The following is a 21358-nucleotide window of genomic DNA, read 5'->3' as shown; positions in this document are numbered from 1 at the left end:
ATATTTCTTTTACCATCCTGGGCTTTTAAATCCTCTCTTTACTAGGGAAATAAAATATTATTCCTGAATATTATATCTCAGTGTATTTTCTGTTTTAACAACACAGTACCACAGACTGGGTAAGTTATAAAGAAGAGGTTTATTATAGCTCATGATTCTGACCCAAGGTCAATCAACCTAATCTGATGATACCTTTATGTTAGCAGAGTCCTGAATGTGTTACATCATAGGCTAAGTGGCAAGTATCACAGACCCAGCCATAGAGCCACTTTAGAGATAGCCTATTAAGATACTTACCCTGCCAATGGATTAACTCATTAATAATGGCAGAGCTCTAATCACCTCTTAAAGATCCCATAAAACCTCTGCTCTTGTATCTCACAATGAAGTTTCAACTAGAATTTCTGAGGTGACACGTCACATTCAAACAAAGCACTATCAAATATGCATGAATGATCCAAGAGTCAGGTAGGCTCCTACTCAGGACTGAGAAATCTACCTTACAACATCTCATGAGTGATAGTAAATATATACATATCAGGACAGCAAATGGCTTAGGAGAGAGTCATTCTATGTTCTAATACAAACAATACTCCCAATATGTACTCAAAATACAGAGTCAAATATAGACACTGCAATAGAAAAGAATTACATTTACACTAAGCTGGGTACCTTATATATTCATTTGGAAAAAACTATGACATGAAGTACACTCTCTGGAGGACTTACAGCCATGTGAATTTTATTTAAAGTTGCTGATTCTTCTCTTGAAAGAAGTGTTATGAGAAGGAAGAAAGTTTTTAAAAAGAAGCCAAAGGTCAAAGTCTCCTTAAAGCTGAACAGCACTTGAGTAAATAAAGCCTAGTCATAAATCCTCTGAGACTAACTAATCTATTTTTTACCATTCTGCAGAATAGAGACTCCATTGTCCAGACATGTCCAGTCCCCTGTGGGAAAGTGGGGCCCACCAGTGTGGACAATCAGCATTGCTGTATTTGAAACTCTTAGGGCTCATGCTAGTACTTGGAGGAAGTCAACACTTCAAGGAAACGCCTGTCTCCAAATGATTGAAGGTGTTCATTGGCCATACTTAGCCACAAGAATAGCCTCTGTATAGGCTCTGTATTTTACAGTCTTAGGAAACTGCAAAGTGGCACTCAGAATAGAAGAAAAGAAACAAGAGAAACTGAATAATAGCTAGAGAAAGAAAAAAGAAACAAGATAAGCAAGCTTGCTTTCTCTAGTGATGCTCTGGGCCACTTTGGAACCCTGCCATCTCCAGCAGTAAGAAGACTCTCACCAGTTGCAGCCCCTTGCCCACCTAGACTCTAAAACTCTAAGAAGCAAATTTGTTGTAAACCATCTACTCTGTGATACTCAACTAGAGCAACAGAAAACAGGTTTAAACACTATGTAAATGTAACCAAAACAGAGAAAACAGCATTCCCAAGGAACCAGTTAAGACAGAATGTCACACAGCTTGGCCATAGCCACTACAACAGTACTCTGCAGCCCCTCACACTCTCAAGCAAAGATGTCAAATCTTTGTGCTTTAAACAAACATACCAGCAGGTGGCAGAGTTGTGATTAAGGAAAAATAAAACAGAAAGACAAAAAACCTCTGAGAGATGGGAAATGAAACTAAAACCAAGGCCAATTCTTCCTTTCTCCAATCTTCTCTCTATCAGGCACACCCTGCTGTTTCTTAGCCAGTTTGAGCTGGCATTGAAGTAGAAGATACAGAAGCTTTCTTTAAAGCTGGAATCTTTTCCTCTAACATCTCGGGAAGGAAAAAATACAAACACCAGACATTTTCTTCACTAAAATGGATTGTTGTCCTCTCCTTTAATGTAGAAGAAATTTTAAATACCATCTAGGTAAGTACAATATCCTATTAATATAGTACTTATATCAGAAATTTACTGAATAACAAGAAATCTACTTTGCCATAGGAAGACTTAAAAATACTCCAGAACAAATAATAATAATAACAATATTCTAAGCCTAGAATTTCTAGACTCTGACACTGTGGCATGAAACTGCTTTATAACAGATGGACAAAAAGTCACAATGTTTCATTAAAGTTGCTATTTAAAACTACAGGTAATCTTATTCATGAAACCCACCCACCCTACCCCCAAAAAGCATAACAAGGTCTTCAGGGGAAAACTATAGAAAAACAGAAATATAAAAGTTTACCTTAATCAAAAATAGCTTATACCTTGCATTCTAACGAATAGACATCTTGGAAAACAGAATTCCTAAGAGTATGCAAGGTGTTAGTATCAAATGAGATCTATCTGTGAGAGACCAAGTAGCTACACTGCTATAAGAAGTCGTGGGGATTATGACAGCCATAATATATTCCTGGTAAGAATCATAATTTATGCTGGAGATTTCCCCAAAGCAACCACTAAAGTAATGCAAGGGTCAAGAAGGACTGCCTTTCTGAATAAAAAGCTCTTTTTTACCTTAATTTTATTGTCAAGGTATACAGAGGAGTTACAGTTACATGCATAAGGTAGTGAGTAGATTTCTTGTCAAATTGGTTACCTTCCCCTCATTTTTCTCCCACCTTCCCTTATCCCCAGTCCTCGTCCCCCCCCCCCCCCGGTTTGTACAGTTAATTTTCAACATATTGTCATGTGAATTCCACTGTTGCATTGCTTCACCCTTCGTCCTTTGTCTCACTATTTTGATGTCCTCCTTCCCTTCCTCATTGAGATATACACATATACAATACCCAGGGTACCAAAATCAAATACAATGACAACAGGGGATAAGCCATAGGAAAGAAAAACAGGAAGGAAAAAATAAATAATTTCACATAGTACATTAAAAATAACAACGATGAAATGCCTCCTGTTTCTATATATTGGAGTTCATTTTGCTTAGCATCATCTGATCTCATCATATTAAAAACCTCTTTTTTAAGATAAAGCCAACAAACCCCACAGTGAACCTGACAGTTTATAAATGTATATGAGTTCAGTGATGGACTGACCCATAAGCTTCCTTTTTCCTACTGGTTGCTAAGAAGTTCTGGAAGAATTTTTCAGGCTGCTTTTAAATATATAGGATGAAATATGGCTATTTTAAGCACTTATATCACTCTGGAACATTACTTCCTCTTTTCTTTTTCTCCTATTCCTCATTAGTCTCCCTCTGCTTTCTTTACTTGGGGGTTTTAATATGTGTGTGATCCTGTCCCACTTTCTAAATGAGCTAAAAACCTTTCTGGGGTTTTACCAAGAAAGGAAAATTATTTCCACTATTAAAAAGGTATAATCCCCCCAGAGTGTCATCTTCAACAATTTGGGGATGGAGGTTGGAACAGTACTGGGGATTGAATTCAGGGCCTAGCAGGCAGGTGCTCTACCACTTGAGCCACATCTCCAGTTCATTTTTCCAGGTAGTATCTTGCTTGATGTCCAGGCCAGCTACTTTAGTCCTTGTGCTTGTGCTTCTTCATGTCTCTGGGGATGGCAGGCACATATCACTGCACCTAGTCATTGTGCTTCCCCAACCTAGAGCTAGAATAACAGGGGTATGTCACCACCCTTAGGTGGCTCACTGTTTGGTGCATATATGTTGACACTGTAATTTCCTCTTCAGATCATTCCCTTTCTTAATATGTAGGGATCCTTCTTTGTCACTCCTTACTGTGTTCCTTCCTGTTTGCAAAAATCTGTTAGGTTTCTATTTCCCCGTTGCTGCACCGGTGTGACATACAAATCCTCACCCCAATTGCAAAATTATCATTCCACTCCACAGAACGTGACTTTGCCCCAAATTCCCACAGCTCACATGATGGACCCATGACTGCCCCCTAACTTTTGTTTAAATTTTACCCACACCCATTCACCACTGCTATCTGCAGGTATGTCCTCCAATAAAGCCTTGAGCCTATATAGGTCATTTGCCTCTTAATATCTTACAATTTTAATGAGAAGTCTATTTTTTTTTTTTTTTTGCCAGTCCTGGGCCTTGGACTCAGGGCCTGAGCACTGTCCCTGGCTTCTTTTTGCTCAAGCCTAGCACTCTGCCACTTGAGCTACAGCGCCACTTCTGGCCGTTTTCTACATATGTAGTGCTGAGGAATCGAACCTAGGGCTTTATGTATACAAGGAGAGCATTTTTGCCACTAGGCCATATTCCCAGCCTAGAAGTCTATTTTTATCAGATACCAGTAAGGCCTTTTTGCAGGATGTATTTTCTTTTTGTCTTTCTTTCCTTTTTTTTTTTTCTTTGCCTGGACCTTGGACTCAGGGCCTGAGCACTGTCCCTGGCTTCTTTTTGCTCAAGGCTAGCACTCTACCTCTTGAGCTACAAGAAGCCTTCTGGGTTTTTCTGTTTATGTGGTGCTGAGGAATCGAACCCACAGCTTCATGCATGCTAGGCAAGCACTCTAACACTAAGCCACATTCCCAGAGCAGGTTGTATTTTCTTGAAATAACTTTTTCCATCACTTCACTTGGAATTTGTATTTATCTTTGACCATGAAATACGTTTCTTGGAGGCAACAAATGGTTGTATCTTTGGGATTTTATTTTGTTTTGTTTTGTTTTGTTTTGTTCTTTTGGCCAGTCCTGGCCTTGGACTCAGGGCCTGAGCACTGTCCCTGGCTTCCTTTTTGCTCAGGCTAGCACTCTGCCACTTGAGCCACAGCGCCACTTCTGGCCATTTTCTGTATATGTGGTGCTGGGGAATCGAACCCAGGGCCTCATGTATACGAGGCAAGCACTCTTGCCACTAGGCCATATCCCCAGCCCCATTGTTTTGTTTTTAATCCAGTCTGGTGCTGTACATCTTTTGGGTAGAAAACTGAGACCATTGCTGCTTAATGTTACTATGGAGAAATTTGCCATGCTTCCTGCCACTTCATTATTTTCCTATAGAATGCTTCCTTCCTTTTCTTGTTTTACTAAACTAGGTTTCTAGTTATTTTTATTCATTGATTTATTTCTTTGACTTTGATTGTCTTCTTTAGGATCTTTGTAGTGCTCATTTAGTGTTCATGAATTCCTTTAGTTTTTGTTTATTGTGGAAGGATTTAGTTTCTCCAACAATTATGAATCATAGCTCCTCTGGATCAACTAGTTTAGGTTGGTAATTGTTTTCAAAACTTGAATTATAACACTCCAGACCCTTCTTCATGAAGAGTTTGTGCAAAGAAAGATTATCTCATCTTCTTTCCATTGTAATAAAGTTCCCTCTTTGATTTTTCTGCCTTTAAAATTAGTTCCCTGTTTTTAAAGTCCAGAGATTTTCACAACTGTGTGTCTAGAAGTATTGTTTCTGATCCTGTCTGCTAATTCTGCATATGTCTGTTAGGTGGGTGAGATTCGGTGTCTTTTTTTTTTTCTTGGTCAGTCATGGGGCTTGAACTCTGGGCCTGTGCGCTGTCCCTGAGTTCCTCAGTTCAAGCCTAGCACTCTACCACTTGAGCCACAGCTCCACTTCCAGTTTTGTGGTCATTAATTGGAGATAAGATTCTCATGGACTTTTCTGCCTACATTTGGCACACTTAGAAGCAGAAAGACCAGAGCGTGCCTGCACTGTGTCCCAGAAGTGAGAGTGAGGAAGAGGGAGCTGTACGTAAGATGGAGTGGTTCTGATTCAACAGATTCATGCATATCAGCAGATGAGTTACTGCGTAGAAGAAGGCAAGGTCAAATTTTGAACAACTGTAAAATCAATCCCCATAATATTCTTTGTCCTTTCCTCAGCACTTTCATCAGGCTTGGGTCACTTCTTTTGAATGAAGAAACTTCTTGGCAAAGTTATGGGAATTGCTCTTGAGCTCTGTTTTCTTCCTCAGTAGTGACCAGAGTTGGGGAAAAAATTGCATAACTTTATATATAATGACAAATTGCAATGGACGTATGTTTACTCTCATATGTGGAGCCTAGAATTAATTTCCAAATATATAAGTAAATACTTCAGGGTAGTACACAAGTCTATACAAATGTATTAACTGAAATATGGTAACCTTGGGAGAGAACTCAAATGGCTAAGAAAGTCTAATTCACAGTCCAAAAAAATATACCAGGAAATGCTTACTTAAAAGGGAGAGAGGAAGGCAGACAAATGAAGACAGAAAGAGGGACTAAATGCAGTCATAAAATTCTAAATGTGGGCTGGGAATCTGGCTTAGTGGTAGAGTGCTTGCCTAGCATCTATGAAGCCCTGGGTTAGATTCCTAAGTAACACATAAACAGAAGAAGCCAGAAGTAGCACTGTGGCTCAAGTGGTAGAGTGCTAGTCTTGAGCAAAAGAATACTCAGGGACAGTGCCCTGGTCCTGAGTTCAAGCTCTTGGTCTGGAGATATATATATAATACATTTATATATATAAATGTATTATATATATAAATGTATTATATAATATATAATATATATTATCCTAAAAATTAAGAAAACTGAGAGAAGAGATGGGAGTGGAAGGGATGGAGGAGAATGTTGAAGGGGGTGACATTGATCAAGATGTATTGCATTCATAAACTGCCTTATCAAATAGCAACTCCTTTGTACAACTTCTAAAGACAATGAAGATATTTTGTCTTAGTTGCCTTGATCTTTTGTTTGTTTGTGTAGCTTTTTTGCTTTTTTTCAAAGCTGAAGACTGCATCAAAACCTTGCACTTGCCATACAAGTGCTCTTCCACTGAGCTAAATCCCCAACCTCATATTTTAAAGAATAAACTGTCAAATTGATCCAGCAGCAATGTTCAAGAGCTCCACTGACTCCACACTTCCACCAGCATTTGGGGTTATTAGGTTGTAGTTTTAGCCATTATGCTGGGTAAACAGTTTGACTACATGTCTGAAGCCTATGGAGAATTTCTAGATTTCAAACCACTGTATTCACCTGTGTGACTCAAAAGCCCTGTGATTTCCCATCCTCCTACTAAGTCAATTTTGTCCTCAACCCAAGCAGAGAATCAGCAAATGCCACACACCTTACCTAGGCTGAGCGCTTCTCTTTCTGGAATGTTAATTCATCCAAGTGCTAGTCATTCAGTCTATTTCTAGCTTGCAATCACGTAGTAATATTTTTTTCCTTCTGGTTTGCAGTGGAGATATCAGTGGCTTCGGTGATGTACTACTTCACCCTGGAAAGTGAGACATCTTCATTTCCTCCTAAGTAAATTTTGGTAAGTTATATTTTTAAATAGGATAATATAGAAATTACTTAATATATTTTTAATTTACATAATTGAAGTCTTCAAACTTACTTATGTAACGTTGGCTGCAATATCCTCGAACCCCCTTAATTTCCATAGCATCTGACACTGTATTTGTGTCTTCTCTCTTATTTCTTGGTTAATCTTTCTGCAGCTGAGTCAACTTCACTGCATTTTATTGACAACGTCTTCTGGACTTTGTGTTCTCCTCTTGTAAATTCAGATTTCTGCTTCCTATCTTTATTTTCTCCCTCCTTCTTTTTATACAATCTGTTGATATTCTGTAGATATCTGTGAAAAATCCATTTAATAAATGATATAATTTAACTCTGAAGTTTCTTTGTTGATATCAGGGAGTGGGGGGACTCCATGATGTATTGATGAGAATGAAGTACTGAGATCAACTGATATTATGGTGTTTGGACCTACTTGTTCCTTTATATCTAGAAGCATTTATTTTATAAAATTAGGCTCACTAATTCTAGTTTGTATATATTTACAATAATCATACCTTTTGATGGCTCATTCCATTTATTAATATATAATGGCCTTCTTATTCCCATCTAATTTGGTCTTGAAATCTGCCTTGTCATGTATAAGTATAAATACTCCTACTTCTTCTGATGTTCATTTTTTCAGGCTATCATTTTTCCATCCTTTTAATTTCAGCCTGTGTCTCTTTGCCAATGCAGTGAATCTTTGGCAATCAACTTAGGCATTTGCTTGTTTATTGAGTTAATATTTTGTTCTTTCTTCATTCTCATTTACCTACTTTTCCAGTGATTTATTCTTTCCCGTGTTCTCTTAACTGGGTGCATTTTTATTCCTCTTCTCTGGTAGTATTATTTGTATGTGTGTGTGGATATATGTGTGTGTGTGTGTGTGTGCGCACACACACATACAAACATACATACACAACACCAGTGCTGGTGCTGAACTCAGGGCCTGGGCATTTTCACCCAAGGCTGGTGCCACTTGAGTCATAGCCACACTTCCAGATTTTTGTGGTTAATTAGAGATAAGAGTCTCACAGACTTTGCTGCCCAAGCTTCAAGCCACAATCCTCAGTTCTAGCCTCTTAAGTACCTAGGACAACAGGCATGAGCCATCATTGCCCAAGTACCTTTGGTTGTTTCACTGATGCCATAGATTCCTAACAAATATACTCTCTGGCCTACTGAACAGGAATGACTACTTCTTCCACATCTCTGTTTTCAAACTGATACCCAGAATGAGACTTGCAAATTTTCAAACAAATGCAACACCTCAAGATTCCTGAACAAAGACCCTCATAAAACATATTCCAGGTGTCTAATATACAAAGCAGAAATTTGTAGAAAAGCACAAAGGCTTACTTACCCAACTCTTAAAAAGATATCTTAAAACAGATTCTAAACGTTATAGCAAAATTCTAAAAGTTATAGCAAATTGACATAAGTCATTTCTTATTAAATAATTCTAAAGAGATTGAGAAATACATCTATCGTTGAACTAAGTCTGACTGCAGAATTCTTTATCAGAAAGGAAAAAAGCTGTTAGCAAACTTGGTGAGTAAGCATGCAGACCCAAGTAAATGAAAACGGGTTCGAACTTTTACCACTATGCCAATTAATGGTTGTAAGCATAGACATTTTAGTTTTATTCCCAGTATGAAGAGAAAAGCATCGTCATCTTTCACCATTAATTGTGTTAGCTTTGAGGCATTGGGTTGTTGTTTGTCTTTTAGTTCTGTTTTTTATTTTTCAATACTGGATCTTGAACCCATGACCAGAGAGCCTCGCACACTTCCTCTTGAACTATACCCCTGACCCCTCCGTGGTTTGTTTGTATGTTTGCCAGTGCTGGGGCTTGAACTCTTGGCCTGGGCACTGTCCTTTATCATCTTTTTGTACAAGAAGAGTGCTCTACCACTTGAGTCACATCACCAATTCCAGCTTTTTTTTTAAAGTTTTTTATTGCCAAGGTGATGTACAGAAGGGTTACAGTTACATACGTAAGGTAGTGAGTGCATTTCTTGTCAAACTTGTTACCTCCCTCCTCATTTTTCTCCCCCCTCCCCTTCTTCCCAATCCCACCTCCGCAGTTGTACAGTTAGTTTACAACATATTGTCTTGTAAGTATTGCTGTTGTATTGGTTTACCTTTAACCCTTTGTCTCACCATTTCGATGTTCCTCTTCCCTTCCTTAATTCAGACAAACACATATACAATTCCCAGGGTAACTAAATCAGTTACAGTGACATCAGGGGCTAAACCATAGGGAAGATAAAAGAAAAAATTTTACATAGTATGTTAAAAGTAACAATCATAAGCCACTTGTTTCCATATCTTGGAGTTCATTTTGCTTAGCATCATCCTATGTGATCATATGTACATAGCTATTGAACTATTGTGATCATCTGCTAGGACTGTCCTAGACATATGCTAATTATTACCAATGAGGGAAACCATAGTCTGTTTCCTTTTAAATAGATGCAAGATATGTTTTGTTATCCCTATTTTTTAGACCTCAGTGAGTTCAAACTCATCTTTGTGGATGGGTAGAAACTGAACCACAGTTTTCTGATTCAAAATGTTTTCTTTTTTTAGTATTTTATTGGACATAAGAGTCTCACAAAGATTCCTGCCCTGGCTTTGAACCACGATCCTCAGATCTCAGCCTCCTGAGTAGCTAGGATTACAGGCATAAGCCACCAGTGCACAGCTTATTTTGTTTTTGAGACAGAATATTATTACCTTTCTTCCCAAGATGATCCTCCTACGTCTGCCTCCCAGGACTTAGCACCATCATATCAGCTAGCTGTAAGGTTTTCTTTAATGGATGCTTTTTATAAGACTCTATTCTCATCTAGGTTATTTTGAATTATAATGTGTGCTGAATTTTATCAAGTGTTATGTATACATCCAGATGTGATCATGTGGGTTTTCTGTAGCCTATAATAATGTCCTATTTTATTTATCAGCTTTGGAATACTGAGCAACCTTGCATCTTAGAATAAACCCTTGGTCTGGTTAGAATTCTTTTCTATGTTGGAATTTCTATGTGCAGTAGTTAGGTTAAGAATTTTTTCTCCTATATTACGAATGTATAGAGGTTGATAATGTTATGCTTTATACTGCCTTTGGCATTTTTAATGGAATAATCATGATTTCATAAATGTATTAGAAAGTATTTTTCTTTTTCGGTTTTCTAGAGTAAATTGTGTAGAATCATTGCCAATTCCTTAAATATTTAGTAGAATTCTCAGCCAAAACTATATCTATGTGACAGCATATGTGGAAGATTTCTAAAATTATAAAGCCAGTTTTTTAGAGATTATGAGAATACTCAAATTATCAATTTCACATTGGCAAACTGGGACTTCTCTTTTTATTCTATCACAGTTTGTAGACATGTCAGCCTTTTAAAGAAAGTAGATCTTTGTTTCAGTGATTTTGGTCATTATTTTTGTTGTCAATGTAATTGACTTAACTGCTTACCTTTCTTATTTCTTACCTTCTTCCATTCAAATTATTTTGATCTTCTTTTCCTAGGTTTTTGTGATAAGCTTGTTAGCTTGAGATTTTTTTTCCAGCTTTTTCTTTTTTTTTTTTTTGCCAGTCCTGGGGCTTGAACTCAGGGCCTGAGCACTGTCCCTGGCTTCTTTTCGCTCAAGGCTAGCATTCTACCACTGGAGCCACAGCGCCACTTATGGCCGTTTTCTATATATGTGCTGCTGAGTAATTGAACCCAGAGCTTTATGTATAGGAGGCAAGCACTCTTGCCACCAGGCCATATTCCCAGCCCCTTTTTTCAGCTTTTCTAATGAATGCATTTACTGAATGTATTAACATTTTCTTCTTAATTTAATTTTATTGTCAGGGTGATATACAGGGGGGTTAAAGTTACATATGTAAGGTAGTGAGTACATTTCTGGTCAAACTGTTAACTACTCCTTCATTTTTCTCCCACCCTTCCCTCCTCCTCAATCCTCCCTAAAATTTTCTCTTTTAAAAACTGTCCTATCAGTTTCTCACATCTTAGTTATCCTGGACTTTCATTTTTATTCATTATAATGTGATTTTATTCCTCTTATAAATTTCTCTTTGTCTGTGAATTTTTGTTAGTGGGTGGTCTTGTTTTCTGCTATTATCCTCTCACATTTATGTCACCAATTTCTATTAAGATATCATTGTAGGTTATGCATGAATGAACATGCCTACAACCCCAGCTGCTCAGGAGATGTAGGCAGTAGGACCACAGTTTGAAGCCAGCCCAGGCAAAGTTAACATAAAATTGTATGTAAAAGAAAAGGCATAAGGACTAGGAATATGGCCTAGTGGCAAGAGTGCTTGCCTCATATGAAGCCCTGGGTTCGATTCCTCAGCACCACTTATATACAAAATGGCCAGAAGTGGCGCTGTGGCTCAAGTGGCAGAGTGCTAGCCTTGAGCAAAAAGAAGCCAGGGACAGTGCTCGGGCCCTGAATTCAAGGCCCAGGACTGGCAAAAAAAAAAGAAAGAAAGCAAGAAGGAAGGAAGAAAGCAAGAAGGAAGGAAGGAAGGAAGGAAGGAAGGAAGGAAGGAAGGAAGGAAGGAAGGAAGGAAGGAAGGAAGGAAGGAAGGAAGGAAGGAAGGAAGAAAGGAAAGAAGTGGCATAGTAAAAACAGGATATCTGGAGGAGTGGCTCAAGTACTAGAATTTGAGGATATGAGTTTAATTCTCAGGACAAAAAAATGTATTGTAGGACAAGAAATGTACGCATTACTTTACGTATAAAACTATAACCCCTCTGTACATCACTTTGACAATAAAGAAATGAAAAAATGTATTATAGGTGGTAAGCATCTGTATTATTTCAATTTTTAAGTTATTGATATTTTACTTATAATTCATGATATGGTCAGGCTTGGACATTTGACAAGAATGGTATTGAGCTATTCTTTTTTTTTTTATAAACAGACAAGTTTTATTAAACAAAATTGGTTATCCTGACTGTCAAATAATGTTGTATGAGATGAATCCTTTTGACTACATAACAAGTAACTACTAGCTCCTTTCTGTATGTGGAAACAGTATCTAGTTTGGGACACAACATCCATCTGCAGGAATCACCTTCTGTTCTCATCATCTGTGAGTTGAAAAGGATGCTTGTCACCTTCAACAGACTTTGAGCTATTCTTGAATGATATGTTCTACAAATGTACTTTACAGATCTTGGTTGATGGGATTGTTGGTTTTCTCTACATGTTCAGTATTCTAATTTTTTTTATCAATTGTCAAGGCAAAGGTTTTCAGTTCTCCAACTGCTAATTGTAGATTTGTTTAAATCTGAAATAGTTCAATCTGTATTCACACATTTTCAGCAATTTTGTGTAGTGCACATATTTTAGATTGTTATAACATCTTGTTTGGCATTTTTTTTTTTTTAACCGGTCCTGGGCTTTGGACTCAGGGCCTGAGCACTGTCCCTGGCTTCTTTTTGCTCAAGGCTAGCACTCTGCCATTTGAGCCACAGCGCCACTTCTGGCCATTTTCTGTATACGTGGTGCTGGGGAATTGAACCTAGGGCTTCATGTATGGGAGGCAAGCTCTCTTGCCACTAGGCCATATCCCCAGCCCCTTGTTTGGCTTTTTTAAATCATTATGTAATATTCCAGTCTTTGATAATTTATTTTCCTCTGAAGTCTACTTTATCATTAGTATATCTACTCCTGGATTTATTGATAAATATTTGAGTGATATCAAGTTTGTCTATTGTTTTTACTTTCAACCTAACTATCATTAGATTTTTAACTGAATGGCATATTACAGGACACAATCAGATCTCTTTTGTATGCAATATTAAGGTTTGAACTAGAGTCCTCACACTCTCACACAGTTTGCTTACTCAACTGGCACTCTACCACTTGAGTCACTATGTTTTTTGCTGCTTATTTTTAGAGATAGGGACTACCTGACCATAGGTATGAGTAATTAAATTACCCAGTAAGATACTCTGGATTTTATTTTATTAATTTATTTTTATTATTGAGTAGAGGACATAAGGGATTAGAATGGTGTTGCTAATGGATAAACTCAATTAGTAGCTCCAAAGAATTAATTCATTCGGTGTGTCTCATGAGTTCTTAATATTCATTTCATCCTTATTTTCCTTCCTATGTTTAACATTTATTTTCTTATCAGTTCACCAATGTCAGTTAAATAAAAAATAGACATAAATGTTTGAAAAACTACTCACTTCTATACTTAGTTTTGTTTATTATCTCTTTTCCTCTTATTTTCTATAGCAGAATTGAATATTCTCAAATGATGACACAAATACAGATTACAGCTAATAACCATAAAAGCAGATGAAACATCTCTGTATATACAGAGTGGAAGCATCCCTAACATGTACTTAGTGAATAAAGTAAGGAAAAGAGGATTGTTCATAGTATGCTAATGGTCATGTAAGGAAGAAAGTGCTCACATATTTGTTCTTAGTGGTATTTCTCTGGAAAGTATAGAAGAAAACGATGATAGGCACTTCTTAAGTTTTAGAACACATGGGTTTTACCTTTAAAAATGGCTATTTTTTTGATGGGTGCCAGTGATTCACGCATGTAATCATACCTACTAAGGAGGCTGAGATCTGGAGATTGCAGATTTCAGCCCAGGAAAGAAAGTTCATGAGACTCTCTTTTCATGGTTATAGCTTCCTTTTGTTTACAGGTAAACAAGACTAACAAAATACATGTTTTATTATTGTTTGGGGTTATACAAGGTAGAATGGTTGGTTCTTATTTTATGGATATCATACGCATTTCATTAACACTGAGCATAAATACATAGATATTTGTAAGGTTTAATATGTTAGATAAACTTCAACATGCTCTTAATTTTGTTTAAACATGACAATCTGTATAAATTCTTATTGCTATATGAACTGATTAGAAAAATAATAAATTTTACAGAGCTTTTCTCATTAAAAAAACTATCATGTGACTGCATCAACAATCAACATCTAAAAAGAAAGCAGACATCAAAGCAGAATAAAGAATACAAGTAGATAATGCAAACAAAATAAGATTTGGAAAATGCACAAACAAGAATATTGATATTTTCATATGCAAAAGTCCTATCAGTATCAAAATGCATGTTCTAAATTTGCTAGATTATCTTCAATTAACCACCAGAAAATCAGGAGTAGAGCTGTGGCTGAAAGTTGTAGAGCGCTAGCCTTGAACAAAAATGCTCAGAGACAGCACCCAGGCCTTGAGTTCAAGCCCTATGACCAACAACAACTCCACCAACAACAAAGATTATTCTTAAATTTTACTTGCAAAATACTAAATCATTTTTTTCTCTATACAGTTATCAGAATGGCAGAGCAACTAAATCTTCCAGAAGATACAGATGATTGGACAAAACAGGATGTAAACCGATGGTTAGAAAGTCATAAGATTGACCAAAAATACAGGGAAATCTTGCATGCTGAGGATGTGAATGGAGTGATCTTGAAGTGGTTAAATACAAAACGTCTTGTTGATCTGGGCATAACACAGGAAACAGCTATCCAAATAGAAGAACTATTCAAAAATTTGCAACCAATGTCCTCCAAAGAGTCTATTCAAGCATCTAAGAGGAAAAAAGGGAGCAAAAATGTTACTCAAAAGCAAACTTTGAAGCAAATGAAAAGTACAGAGACATCCAAGCAAAATCAAAGTGATATGGCTGATGCCTCAAATAGGAGTTCAGGGGATGAAAGTTTGAAATCCATAAAAAATGAGCTGACAGAAAATGAAACAGAGCTACAGAGAAAGCAGCCATCCCTAGAACCAACATGTATGCCATACCCTTTTGATGAATTCAGTAATCTATATCGTTACAAATTACATTTCACTCTACAGCCTGAAACAGGACCGCTCAATCTCATTGATCCAGTACATGAATTCAAAGCACTCACAAATACTGAGACAGCCACAGAAATGGATATTATGATGAAATTTAGCAATGAGGTCTTCCGATTTGCTTCAGCTTGTATGAATTCACGTACCAATGGCACCATTCATTTTGGAGTCAAGGACAAACCCCATGGAAAAATTGTTGGTGTAAAAGTTACCAGTGACACCAAAGAAGCCCTAATTAACCACTTCAATCTTATGATACATCAGTATTTTGAATCCCATCAGGTCCAGCAAGCAAAGAAGTGCATTCGAGAACCAAGATTTGTGGAAGTTCTACTGCCAAATGGTACTCTTTCTGACAGATTTGTTATTGAAGTGGATGTCATTCCACAATATTCTGAATCTGGGCAAGATTATTTTCAGATCAAAATGCAAAACTACAGCAACAATACATGGGAACAAAGTTCAAAATATTCTGTCTTTGTGCGAGATGGGCCCAACTGTAAAAACATCTTTAAAAACAAAGCTGCTTTCCAAGCTTTTAAATTAGATTTAAAAACAATGTCAGAGTCTAGGAAAGAAGCAGAAGAAAAAGCCAAACAAAAAACAGTTAGAAGCAATAGTGAGGGTGCAAAGCTAGTTAAGCTGCTGACGGGAAATCAAGATTTGTTAGATAATTCATACTATTACTGGTACATCCTTGTCATAAACAAATGCCATCCAGATCAAACCAAACACTTAGATTTCCTAAAAGTAATTAAATGGTTTGCTGTGTTAGAATTTGATGATAGATCTGAGAGCGATGGAGCAGTTAAAACTTTCAAAGAAAGCCGAGTAGCCAATCTTCACTTTCCAAGTCTATTTGTAGAAGAAAAAAGCACATTAAATGAGAAGATTTCTACTCTGAACCTTTACAAGCAGCCCAGCTGGATTTTCTGCAATGGCAGAGTAGACCTTGGCAGTGGAAAATATCAAGCCTTAGATCCAAGTTCCTGGCAAAGAGAAAGAGCTTCTGAAGTCAGGAAAATGATTTCATTTCTTACACGTGAAGATATAATGGAACGGGGCAAGTTTTTGGTGGTGTTTCTATTACTTTCCTCTGTGGATGACCCAAGAGACCCTCTCATTGAAACTTTCTGTGCATTCTACCAAGATCTGAAAGGAATGGAAAATATACTGTGTATTTGTGTAAATTCAGATATATGTCGAGGATGGAAAGACCTACTTGAAGCAAGATTAACAAAACAGCAAGATGAGCTATCAAACCACTGTATTTCTACTTTAAATCTTGAAGAGATAAATGGTACTATCCTTAAACTAAAATCTGTAACTCAAACTTCAAATCGATTTTTGCCATCCATTGGTTCATCTACTGTCCTTCTGCAAAAAGAAGATATCATGACTGCCCTGGAAATTCTTTGTGAGAATGAGTGTGAAGGTACACTCTTGGAGGAAGACAAAAATAAATTCTTAGAATTTATGGCATCAAAAGAGGAAGATTTCTATCGAGGTGGCAAAGTGTCCTGGTGGAACTTCTACTTTTCTTCCCAAAACTATTCTTCACCTTTTGTCAAGCGGGACCAATATGAAAGACTTGAAGAAATGATTCAAAACTGTGCAGATTCATCTAAACCAACATGTGCCAAAATTATTCATCTTTATCATCACCCAGGCTGTGGGGGGACTACCCTTGCAATGCACATTCTCTGGGAGCTAAGGAAGAAATTCAGATGTGCTGTGCTAAAAGACAAGACAGTAGATTTCTCAGAAATTGGAGAACAAGTGACCAATTTAATCACCTATGGAGCCACAAACCATCAGGAATACTTGCCTGTACTGCTCCTCGTTGATGATTTTGAAGAACAAGATAATGTCTATCTTCTGCAGACCTCCATTCATACAGCTGTAGCTAACAAGTACATTCGGTATGAAAAACCTCTTGTAATCATCCTAAATTGCACAAGATCTCAAAATCCTAAAGACAGTGCAAAAATTTCAGATAGTATTGCCCTAACTCAACGACTATCTTCCAAAGAACAGAGAGCTTTTGAACTTAAATTGGAAGAAATCAAAGAACAGCATAAAAACTTTGAAGATTTTTATTCTTTCATGATCATGAAAACCAACTTTGATAAAGAGTACATCAAAAAGGTGGTTAAGAATATCCTGAAAGGGCAGAATATTTCTACCAAGGAAGCAAAACTCTTTTCTTTTCTGGCTATTCTGAATTCTTACGTGCCCGATACTACCATTTCACTATCCCAGTGTGAAGATTACTTGGGAATTGCAAACAAGAAGGCTTTCTGGGGACCAGAAAAATTTGAAGATAAGATGGGCACTTATTCTACAATCCTGATCAAAACTGAAGTGATAAAATGTGGACAGTATTGGGGGGTCCGGATCAGTCACCCACTGATTGCAGATCTCTCACTGGAAGAATTGAAGAAAAGCTACAACTTGGATAAAAGTCAAATCATCCTGGATATGCTAACCGAAAATTTGTTCTATGATTCAGGTATAGGAAAAAGCAAATTTTTTGAAGATATGCAAACATTGCTGCTCACAAGACAGCGTAATGAACATGTCGAAACAGAGAACTGGTTTTCCCCATTCATTGAAGCGTTACATAAAGATGAAGGAAACACGGCTGTTAAAACTGTGTTGCTTGAAGGAATCCGTCGGTTCAACCCAAATGCATTCATTTGCCAAGCCTTGGCAAGATATTTCTACATTAAAGAAAAGGACTTTAGCAATGCTCTACATTGGGCAAAAGAAGCAAAAAAGATACAACCTGATAACTCATATATCTCAGATACACTGGGTCAAGTTTACAAAAGTAAAATAAGATGGTGGATAGATGATAATGGCAGAAACAGGAACATTTCAGTTGATGAGCTAACTGATCTTTTGGAATTAGCAGTGCTTGCCTCAAATGCATTCAAAGAATCACAACAGCAAAGTGAAGATAGAGAATATGATGTGAAGGAAAGGTTGCATCAGAAGTCAAAAAGGCGGTATGATACATACAACATAGCTGGTTATCAAGGGGAGATAGAAGTTGGGCTCTATGCAATCCAGATTCTCCAGCTCATTCCTTTTTTTGACAATAAAAATGAACTATCTAAGCAAGATATGATCAATTTTGTATCAGGAAACTGTGACATTCCAGGGGATCAAAATGAATTTAAATTAGCCCTCAAGAACTTTATTCCGTACCTAACTACTTTGCAATCTTCTTTAAAAAAGTCTTTTGATTTTTTTGATGATTATTTTGTCCTTCTGAAACCCAGGAATAACATCAAGCAAAATGAAGAAGCCAAAACTAGGAGGAAGGTTGCTGTCAATTTCAATAAGTATCTAGATATATTTGGTCCCTTAGTAGAAACACAAAACAAAGATCTTGGAGCAAAGATTAGTTTGCCACTTCAAGTAGAGAGGTATCGAAGAAGTCTTGAAGCTTTAAAAGCTGATAAGTTCTCTGGGCTCTTGGAACATCTTATCAAAAGTCAAGACGAGTCAGTAAGCATCATGGAAGACATAGTGAACAAGTACATGTTCCTTCTGGACCAATGCACTACCAGACTGCAGCAAAAGGAGAAGCAAAATTTCATCTTAGCTAACATCATTCTCTCTTGTATTAAACCTACCTCCAAATTAGTAAAGCCAATTAAAAAATTGAAAGAACAGCTTAGAGATGTCTTACAACCAATAGGAATGACTCATCGATTTCCGGAACCTTATTTCCTAGCCTCCCTCTTATTCTGGCCAGAAAACCAAAAGTTAGATCAAGATTCTAAACAAATGGAAAAATATGCTCAAGCACTGCAAACTTCCTTCAGGGGGCGATATAAACACATGTATCGTACAAAGCAACCAATTGCTTATTTCTTTCTTGGAAAGGGCACCAATATGAACAGACTTGTCCACAAAGGAAAAATTGATCAATGCTTTGGAAAGAAAGTTGATATTAATTCCTTGTGGCAAAGTGGAGATGTATGGGAGGATGAAAAAGTGCAAGAATGTTTGCTTCGTTTACAGGGACGAGCTGAAAATAACGTTTTATACATAGAATATGGAATTGATGAAAAAATCACAATACCCATCATACCCACTTTCTTAGGTCAACTTAGAAGTGGCAGAAGCATAGAAAAAGTATCCTTTTATCTGGGGTTTTCTATTGGAGGTCTACTTGCTTATGATATTAAAATTGTTTAAATGTCTGAGTTCTTTCTTCCTCCAGGACTATGTCCTGGAATTATCTTTTTAAAAAATTTTACCATGGGGGTGTGTGTAGAAGGCAGGAGAAAAATGAGAGAGGAGGTAACAAGTTGGATAAGAAATGTACGCACTGCTTTATGTATTAAACTGTAACCCCTCTGTACTTCACTTTGACAATAAAGAAATAAATTGTAAAAAAAAAAAAAAAAAGGAAAAAATATCCTTAAGTCAAAAAAATTTTTTACATGCAACATACCTACTTTAAACTGCCAAATTAATAGATATAACTCCTGGATTTTCAGCCTTGTACAAACAACATTTAATTTTCTCATATTAAGCATGTTATAAGTTCTATAAGTATTACAGCAAAGAGGGAAGAAAAGAGATTGGAAAGTAGCAAATCTCTTCCTTGGGTTTGATATCACCAGCACTAAAATAAGTAAGTAAGTAATGACTCTTTACAAACTCTTTCTTCCTCAATGACCACAACTGGCAAATTTCAGCCTGAGTGCCAAATCAAGGTAAATGCCTATCTTTATAAATAAAGTTTTATTGCAACATAGGCATGCCTGCTTGTTTAGCTATTATAGTTGGCTGCTTTTGTACCACCACAATAGATTTGAGAAGGTGAAATAGAGACAACATGGTCTAGAATTGCCTTGATAGCAAATTCAGGCAGAGATGGAATCCCTTTTGAAGTAGATATCAATATATTTTATGAACACAAAGTCCCTTTAAAAACACAGTGAGTAGAATTCAGAAATATATAAAAGAAAAAAATACCATAAAAAGTGAAGTTCCCACTTAGGATTCAAGGCTGGAGCAATATCCTCAAAACCCATATTACTAGGCTAAAGTAGAAACTAAGCATGGTGGCTCATTGTATCCACCTTAAATTGATGTTCTGGTTTAATATGATTTCTATCAAAATCTCAGCACAATTTTTATAGATTTGACAAAAAGTCCTAAAATTTACATGAAAATGCAAAACTATTTTCAAAAAAAACGAAGTACACAGAATAAGCCTATCTGATTTCAAGACTTACTTAAGCAGCTTCAGTGACCGAGTCTGCATGGCACTGACAGAGAAAACCACGTGGAACAGAGAGGAGAATTCATGAAAAGACCTGCCCAATAAATTCAACTAAATTTGAACAAACATGTAAAAGCAATTCAGAGAGGGAAAAGATAGACTTCCAGCAAATGAAACTAGGCATGCATAGGTAAAACAATGACCCTTAATTTAACCTTCATACTGTATACAAAAAAGTGGACTAAAAATAGATCATAGACTTAAGAAATGTTATGTTTTTATAATTTGATGAGATTGCAAACCCTTGAGGGAAAAGTAAAAGAGAAAACATTTAGTATCTAAAGATAAGCTGAGTTCTTAGACTTGACACCAAAATAAAAATCAATTTTTAATTAATAAATTAGAGCTTATCAAAATTTAAGAAACAATTTTTGTATTGGATATTGAATCTGGGAGGCTGAGGATATGGCTTAGCAGTAGAGCACTTTCCCAGGATGTGAAAGGCCCTGGGGTTCTGGGTTCTCCTGAGACACACACACACACACACACACACACGCATGCACACACGCACGCACGCACACACACACAGAGTGAGACAGACAGAGACACAGAGACAGACACAGAAAAAAAAGATGGAAAGATATTTCAGCAATGAAGATAGATAGTAAACAAATGGAAAGATGGTCAATATTATTAGCCATTAGAGAAATGTTGATTAAATTCAGAATGTGTTACCATTACAAACATATCAGCATATCCCATGGGATATCACATATCCCTTAAATAAATAATGCCAACATCAAATACTGGTAGGATGCAGAGAACATAGAAATCAGGCTTGCATGACTGTGGGGTTGTAAAATGTCATAAAGACTCTGGAAAACAATTTGGAGGGTTTTTTTTAATCTAAAAATGCAACACTCACATGATCTAGCAACTATAGTGCTAGAAACTTAATGAAAAAATTAAAACTTAAATTTTTCCACACACTCACACTTCAATGTTTAAAAAAGCTTTATTCATAAAATCCCCAAACTAGAAACAACCCAGATGAT

The 21358-nt window shown here is 36.8% G+C and overlaps 1 protein-coding gene across 1 annotated transcript; it reads left to right on the top strand.

The window, feature by feature from the left end:
• The first annotated feature begins 1582 nt into the window (after positions 1–1582).
• Samd9 (sterile alpha motif domain containing 9) lies at positions 1583–19367 on the top strand. The gene is made up of 2 exons (XM_048340029.1): positions 1583–1877; positions 14520–19367. Exon 2 carries the CDS (start codon positions 14528–14530, stop codon positions 19265–19267), a length of 4740 nt encoding a protein of 1579 aa, XP_048195986.1. The 5' UTR covers positions 1583–1877; positions 14520–14527; the 3' UTR covers positions 19268–19367.
• Positions 19368–21358: the final 1991 nt, after the last annotated feature.

The sequence above is a fragment of the Perognathus longimembris genome, chromosome 2 (genome assembly GCF_023159225.1).
Source record: "Perognathus longimembris pacificus isolate PPM17 chromosome 2, ASM2315922v1, whole genome shotgun sequence".
NCBI classification, from domain to species: domain Eukaryota; kingdom Metazoa; phylum Chordata; class Mammalia; order Rodentia; family Heteromyidae; genus Perognathus; species Perognathus longimembris.
The sequence above is the reverse complement of the archived record's forward strand: the minus strand, read 5'-3'. Positions and strand labels throughout refer to the sequence as shown.

What these genes read in the sequence shown, in the direction of transcription:
- Samd9 (XM_048340029.1), top strand. Translation starts at nt 14,528, where the DNA reads ATGGCAGAGCAACTAAATCTTCCAGAAGATACAGATGATTGGACAAAA.